General features: G+C 55.2%; 1 protein-coding gene across 5 annotated transcripts in view; it reads right to left on the minus strand.

Moving 5' to 3' along the window:
- BCL11B (BCL11 transcription factor B) overlaps nt 1-2583 on the minus strand; it is a 93030-nt gene extending 90447 nt beyond the window's left edge. For all 5 annotated transcript variants that reach the window (XM_077123499.1, XM_077123498.1, XM_077123496.1 and 2 more), the window contains exon 1: nt 1671-2583. In XM_077123499.1, the coding sequence (XP_076979614.1) occupies nt 1671-1728 (58 nt within the window). In that variant the 5' untranslated portion in view covers nt 1729-2583. The remainder of the gene's footprint in view (nt 1-1670) is intronic.
- Between the last annotated feature and the right edge of the window lie 5494 nt (nt 2584-8077).

Raw genomic sequence — 8077 nt, forward strand, 5'->3', positions numbered from 1 at the left:
TCCCCCCCCCCCGAAAAAAAATAAATCCACAAATTCTTACTAATGTATCTGCTGTAACAAAGGAGAGAAGGCAACAGCAAATGTTCCAAGCAGATGGCTCCAACACTGGGTTTTCAGGGGAGGGGAGAACCCCTTTATATATTTATTTATTTATTTAAATTTTTTAAAATATAACATAAATATTCGGCTCTCGGCCGCCCCGCAGCCAGTCCTCGGCAGCCGCGGGGCGCGCAGCCTTCTCCAGCTCTGCGCGGGCAGCCCGGCCCCAGCCGGGAGAGGTGCGCGGAGGACCGCAGGCACCCCACCTGCCCGCGGTCTCGATGGCACCCACAGGATGTTTTATTTCTAATTGCAATAAAATAATTTTTATAAAAAAACAACAAAAAACAAAAACGGCCACGGCGATCCAAGGCACAGTGAGAGAAAGAACAGCGGGAAGTGTTCGCTCGCGGCGAAGAAGCGGCCCCGCGGGCTGGGAGTGCTGCGAGCCTCCCTTCTCCGGGCAGCTGTGCGGGGGCCCCGGGCGGGCACCTCTGCAAATCTTGTACCTAGCCCGCTTGCGCTCGTTTGTTTCCTTTTCTAAATAAGCCGAACTGGGGCATTGGAAGCTGCCGTGTCTCTGCCCCGCTGCCCGACTTTGCCCGCCCCGCCACTTGCTTGAAATCCACATGATTTCAACCGGTGGATTTCCACGGCGACCTGCCTTGTTTATTTAGATGGGGAATATGAAAGATACTGAGCTGGAAAGATGGATAAGAGATTGATAGGTCTCTCGGTCTCTCTCTCTCTCTTTCTCTCACTCTCTCTCTCTCTCTCTTTTTACTATTTTACAAGCGCATCTCTCTCTTCCCACTCCTAGCTGACAACCTCCCCCCACCCCGCCCGTGGCGGGGATTTTTCACCAGCCCCAATCTCACCACCTTTTTTGGAATGGGGGAAAGAAGACAAGATCATCCCAGGAGACAGACGGAGGTGGGGAAATGGGGGGGGGGGGGTGCTTGAGCCCGGCAAACAGCCGCGCAGCTGGATTCTTTTGCAAACAGAGAGAGGAGGGGTGGAGAAAAGCCGCGGCGGAATCCGAGGACCCGCGTGGCCAGCGCCCTGCCTGGCCCGGCACAGCAACCTGGGACCTGGAGCCGGCGGCCGCCCCTCGCCTCGCTTCTCCCCCAGGCCGCAGCGCACCCGGCTCTGCTCCGCCCGCGCCGTCAGCACGGACCCACGCGCTCGCCAACTTTTCCCCACTTCCCGGCTCCCCCCTCCCCCTCCGCTCCCCAACCCCCTCCCCCTCCTCTCCAAACCCCGCCACCAGCGCCGCCGCCGCCACACACGCCGCTCGGAGGGGCGAGCGTCCAGCTGGGCTCAGCGCGCACACACACACACCTCCTCCAGCCTGCGCGCCCCCTCCCCGGCCCGGAGCCCTCTCCGAGGGCCCCCGAGCCCGAGGCGCGCCCGGCTGAGCAGCGCCCCGACTCCCTGGGCTGTAAAGAAACTTTCCTATGGCTCCCCGGTCCCCCACCATGCTCCCGGCCGCCGCTGCCGCCTCTGCGGGCCCGCAGGCGGCCCTAGCGCCCGGCTTGGCGCGGCCCGACTGCGCCCGGCTCGGTGTCCCCAGCCCCGGGCGCCCGGAGACCGATCCTTCGGCCCCTCGCGCGCACGCCGCAGACACTTACGGGTGATGAGCTCCCTCTGGGACAAGTGCTGCGGGTTGCCCTGTTTGCGGCGGGACATTGCCCCGGCATCTATTCTGGCATCGCCCGGAGAGCTGCACTGCTGGGGGGAGCCGGGGGAGGGGGTTCCAGCCGCCGCCGCTGCCGCCGCGCCGCTGCCGCCGCCGCGCCTCCTCCTCTGCCCGGCTTGGTGTTGTGTGTGTGTGTGTGTGTGTGTGTGTTTCCCCTTCCTCTCTTGCCCTCTCTTCCTCCTCTTCTTCTTTATTTTGCTCTTTCTTCTATACCGCTTTTTGTTTTATTTGCAAAAAGAGAAGAAAAAAAAAACAAGGAAAACCTCTTGATTTAAAATAGAAGAGGCAAAAAAAAAAAAAATCAAACTGCTGTTGCTTGCTGCCGACTGGCTGGTTTCTCTAAAAATATATTCTTTTGAAGGAAAAAAATCGCTTACACTTCTTCAAACTGCTGGCCTCTTGGACTTCCAAATGTCTTCTTGAACTTAAACTGGATTTCGCACCGGCTCCTGACACTTTCTTTCGGGGGCTGGTAGAAGGAAAGCGCACTTCTACCAGGAGGGGGGAAGAGAGGGGGAAAAAAATGCAAAGAAATAAAAAATAAACGAAGGAAAAAAAAGCGAAGAAAACTTGGGGACTTGACTCGTACCCCCTCACCCCCCGCCCCCTCAAAAAACCCAAAGCAATGTAAAACTGCTCGGATTCGGTTGTTTCTGGGTTTTCTGAGGGCTGCCTCTTTTTTTTTTTTTTTTTTTTTTCTTTTTCTTTTTTTTTTCTCGGAGACTGACCCTTCTGAGGCTCTGGGGGGACTCCAGGAGCGGCTCCTTCCCAGTTCACCTGGCAGGCTGGCGCCGGCCGGAGGGGCTGCCGGGTCCCCGCGAGCGCTCCCCAGCGCTCCCCTGGCGCCGCGGCCCGGGGGGAGCGGGGCTGAGGGGCGGCTCGCCCAGCGCGCCTGGGTCGGTGCGGGCGCGGACTGGGAGCTATAGATTGCAACGTGAAGATGGCGGAGTCCGGCTTCTCTGGGAGCTCTCGGTCTCTCTATGGCTGGGGCTGCCTCTGTACAATGGGATAAAATTCAAGTTCAAGTGCGGACGTGACGTTTAATCTGCACTAGAGACAAAAAGACCCAGAGAGTCGGAGCACTGGGGGCGACTAGCGGTGGCTTTTTAACATTGTACCCTGCAAGAGAACAAGAAAGCACACACACACAGAGAGAGACACACTCTCTCGCGCGCGCGCACACACAGTCGCCCGTGAGCACACCCGCGGCCCAGGCCGACCACACGTGCAAAGAGCGTTTTGTGCGCTCCTCTTTTCCTGGAGCACGGGCGGCACAAGGCCCAAGGAGGGGGGGAAGGGGGAGAAGGTGGGCAAGATATTTTTAAATAAAAGAAAATCCTTCTCTTTATCCCTCCTCCCCTCCTGGGGGCAGGACCCCCTGAAGGGGGGTGGGGGGGCGGCAGGGTGCTGTGTGCATGGAATAAGTTGAATCAATACACGTTCCCACCCACCCAAAAGCTCATTTGGACTTGGGGGAGGCGGGTGCTGCGGAAAAGGTTGGAAAAGCCAATTGCTTCACCTCCCTGGAAAAGTGGCTAGTTTGCTTTATTTATTTATTTGTTTTTATTGGGGAGCCGGCGTTAAACTTCCAGAAAGTGTCTACACTTAAAACCTGATATTATACACTCTCAGAGAGAAAGGTGAACAAAATAAAAGACTCTAAAAGGAAAGAGTTAAGAGCAAATGGAGGGGGGTTGGGGTCGGAGGCGCCTGAGACCTGGTCTGAGTCCCATTCCAGAAGGAATCTCCACCGGAATCTTTGCCCTCCCTCCACTCCATCCCATCAACTTCTCGGAGAATCAAACTCGGCCCCGCCGCCTAAGGCCGGGGTCTGTGGGGAACGCAGGAATGAGAGGACAGGGATGCTCCACGTGGGGAAGGAACTTGGACGTCCTGACCCCAGAAGTCGCGTGGCCGATCTCTGCAGATCCTCGGGTGGGCGACCCCTCGGATCGGCTCTCTCTCATCCCCTGACAATTAGAGCACTCCTCAAAGGAACCCTCCACCCTCACCCCAGTGCCCCTCGGCGCAGGGCAGGACTTGAAATCGCCCGGCAGACTGGGAAGGACACAGCTGCCTTGTCAGCCGTTTGATCTCCAGCCGGCGAGGACAAGAGGAGTTGTGGGGGCCTGTCCGGGTACAAGGCCTGGCCGCGGTCTCCGCAAACCGCCCCCACCCCCAACCCCGCCCTCTCCGGGCCGCGGCCAAATCCGCCTTATTTGATGACGAGACCTCCTGGGCAGGGCGCGCCACGCGGCTGGACGCCTCTCCCTTCTCTGGGTTTCTCCTGTCTCGGCCCGGGAGGTGGCCGAGGCGGGTCGGGGCCTGGCTCGAGGTGAGCCCAGCTACACCCACCCCGCCCCCAGGCCCGGCCCCCGAGGCTTCACCCCAGCGAACCGCTGAGTGGTGGCGCCTCCCAGCGCGCCGCCTCCCGCGGGACTCATTCCTCGAGGGGCGCAAGGAGTTTTTGTTCGCTTCGAAGACCCTGGGTGGGGCGATAGCACCAACAGCTCGCAGCGCTCACGATCGAAGACTGAAAGGACTCCCTACCCATACCACTCTCACCAAAATCACAACAATAATGTGTGCCCTAGCGTGCATGCAGTTCGGTGGATGGGAGGCTGCGGGGTCGACGCACACAGACCGAATGGGTGGAGACGCGGGGAGGAATCCACACGTCCCCTACCGCCGGCTGCTAGCCGCTGCCCACGACCCACCACATCCACGTGGTCCAAAGTCCAGAAGCGCCTTCCTTTTCTCCTAACCCGTCCCACCGCCAAAATCTTTCCATGAAAGTGGCCTAAGTGAGATAAAAAATGCCCACACGCACCTTCAATAAAGTTCTTTAATAAAGTTCTTTACAAACCGACCACTCCGACTCGCCCAGACTCCTAAATTTGGGAGATCACCTAGCAGCTCTTTGTGGGAAGCGGCGGGGTAAAGCCCAGAGAGGGTGAGCTCCCGGCCGGAGGTCACACAGCGCGTCGGAGACGGGTCTGAGCTCGTATCCCCGAGGGGTGCCTGCGGCCCCACGCCGCCTCCTGTCCGGGCCCCGAAATCCCTTCCCGCTCCCTTGCCCTCCCGGAGTTAATTACAGAAAAGCGGGAGACCCGGTGTGTAGCTCGGGGGAGTGGGGCACAGCCTCAACAAAGAGGGCCCCTCGGGGGGCGGCGCAGGGACGCTAAGAGGCCCCAGCTGCAGCTGCCCTGCTCGCGCGCGAGCTGGGGAGGGGGCGCCTCCGCCCCACCCCCAGCAGGAAGTGGCGGGCAGGGGGCGGCGCGGGCCCTGACTGACCCGGGGAGCACTTCCTCATTGGCCCGGCTCTGCCCCTCGACGACGGGAAGATGGTCGCGCTGGGGGACGCGCGGGCGCAGGGCCCTCACGCCGGCGCGCTCCACCTCGCGGCAACCGGGAGAGGCTGCCCTGCCCCGGCCCAGCCCAGCGCTGGCCCCGGCGCCCTCCGCCTAGTCTCCGGAGAGGCGGCCGAGCGCAGGCAGCGAGCGATCCCAGCTGCCGCTCCAGTCTCCTCCTTTTCCCTCTGCCTGTCTGGCACGGGCATCATTAGCGCTGAGAGCTGTTAATGTCTGGTCTCACAGCTCCCCCTTTAGTCTTGCCGAACACCCTGTCTCGCTTTCCAAGCCGGATCAATAGCCGCCTCTCGGCCGACCTTGACCTCTCCCTTGACCCCGCCCGCAGGGGCAGCTGGCCTACGCGAAGGTTTCCCCTCTCTCTGGATGCCCAGCCAAAGGGGGGAGACGGGGCGCCGGAAGGGGGCGGCGGAACTCAGCCCACAGCCGCGCCCCTCCCCTTGCTCAGGACCCAGGCAGCAACTTCTGAGAAGGGTACTACACTCCCCCCAACCCCACCTCTGCATCTTCCAAATCTTTGTTTAGAATAGCAGGCACCGCTGCCCCAAAAAAGGGGGCTCAGATGGTTCATAGATGAGAATGTTAAGAGGAAAAAGTGCAGGTCCAAGCATGCTTCTAAACTGATATCACAACAGTTGAGGATTATTTCACAAGCCTTTGCTGCAGGCCCACTGTGTGCTGGGAGCTGGGCTTTGTGCACACTGGAATTCGAAGGAAAGAAATGCCACATTTTCTGCACTGTCTTAAAAAAAGAAAAGCAGATGTCCAAAGCTTTTTGAGCTCACAAATATTTCCCTGCTCTTTTTTTCTAGCTCTCCAGTGCATTCCAGCAGGTAATCCCTCATATTCTTCATCCCTCTAAAGGTCTTTATAGAGGAATAGTTCAGAAATCAAAAATTATTTCATCAAATCGGAGTCCATTTTTGTTAATTGTGTGTGGAACTCTAATTCCCTCTGTGTAACATGCCGTAGGGTGGGGGCAGATCATACGCACGTGAGCCACAAGCAAGAGTCTTTGTTTAAAATTCTTTGAGCAATTCTCAACACTTAACTCCTAGCTAAGGGTAGACTCTATTCCAGATTGTACAACGTTATCTTTGCCTCCTGAGCGGTTATATTTTATATTTTGTCTTTACAAAAATTTGGAATCAAGTAATGTCAGTAGAAATGAGAACTCCCAATGTTTCTGCAGAAAGAAAAATTGACATTTCATTCCTTGTTGTTGTTTTTTCTCCAAATAGGGATCCATCCTCTAAAATGTAGTCAGATAACTTTGTGGCAATATGAAAACTCAACGACACATTTTACCAAATCCCTTTGGACTTCGTTTTTGATGTTTAAAAAAAAAAAAAAAGGAAAATATCCATGCGGAGAAGGCAAATCTTCTCACATTTGCAAGTGTGGGGCAAACTCAGAAGCAGAACATGTCTGCTAATTTCTGTTCCTCAGGATCACTATTGACGGTGAAGATGAGGATAAATACAATGCATCCATCTGATCAGCAGGTTGGCTTATTTTAGCTTGCTGGGAAGCCACAACAGAGGCACTAACCAAATCATATGTACATATTAATAAGGCTCCCAAAGTGGCCTTTTCCTCCTTCCTAGAATCTTTAGGTACTATCAAATCCAGAAGCATAAAAAGACAAAAGAGGCCTTTTGGGTTTCCTGGCACACCTTCTAGAATTATTTTATTCATTTCTGAAAATCACAGCAAATTTCTGAGTGTCACAAACACTTAAGGAAGGCTTTGCAAGATTTGGAGTTTTTTTGCACTGTCACCTTATAGCAGAGGCGGGCCCACAAAACTCAACTCCTGGAAATGGTTCCGCTGATCCTTTGCACATACTGAATTCAGTGACATTGCTTTGGTTAAGACATGACGTCATTTGCACCTTATTTTTTCCTGCAAGTAATTCTCCGGCTTGGTACAGTCGCATGTTTCTGACCATTGCTTAACTACATAAAGCATAGGTCAGCTCTGGGAAAACTAAGAGGCATGATTGCTGCTCTCTCTATACATCTGCAGTCCGCATGGGGTTAAACTGACTTCAACTGTTCCTGATTCATGTATTATTTTCCTTAAAAAATACTTACCCAGCTCTCCGTATCTGAAAAAGACTCACACCCACATTGAATGTTCCTAGTTCTGTCCCTGTCATCAAAGTGATATTGAATGGCTCAGTACTAAGGGGATCTGTAACTATTTCTACAGCTTTCTCACCTCATTTGGAATTTTCTTGCCTTGCTAATTTTAATTCTTTAGTTGAGTCATCAATTCAAATTTGGTAGGGGCTGAGGGACTGGCATCACCCAGTTGGTCGACTTGGGAGAAACACTGATGGTGAAGATGATGAGGACCCCCCCACACCCCGAGATCAGAGTGGTTGTGGACATGGGGGGTTGTGCAGAAAGGGTCTCTCTGCTGCTTTCCCTCTTGTCACTGAGTCTCCAATCTGTAACTGAAAGTGCAAAGGGGGCATCTCCCTGAGGGTGGTGGAAGCTCTGTTTTGAACACACGCGTGAACACACAGCCCAGTCTGAACTTGGAGGTCCAGTCTGCCCGATTTAGAGCACAGACGAGGAAGGGGAGAGGTAAATGGTTCACCTGGGGAAAGAACTGGGATGCAGCTCTGGCCGTCAGCCCCTGGGGTCCGAAAGTGGAACAACAATGAATGAGGTGCTTGGTGATAGGAAACGGGGAGGGGTTGGGGTTGGAGGCTACAGGGACTGCATTCCTAGCAAGGGTTGGGGAGGCTGTGAGCATTAATTAGTTTGTATCCTTAAGCAGTTTGAAAAAGAGGAAGTTTCAACAAATGTTAAACTGGAGTTGCAGACGATCTGACTCAGTGGAGGGCCCTCCCTACCCCCAATCCCAGGCTCTGAAAACTCCTGCCTGTTCTGTAAGGAACTACAAAGGAAGTGATGGAAAGGGGAAGTGATGGGGAAGGACTCACTTGTGGAAGAACAGA

The sequence above is a fragment of the Tamandua tetradactyla genome, chromosome 12 (assembly GCF_023851605.1).
Source record: "Tamandua tetradactyla isolate mTamTet1 chromosome 12, mTamTet1.pri, whole genome shotgun sequence".
In the NCBI taxonomy this organism is placed as follows: domain Eukaryota; kingdom Metazoa; phylum Chordata; class Mammalia; order Pilosa; family Myrmecophagidae; genus Tamandua; species Tamandua tetradactyla.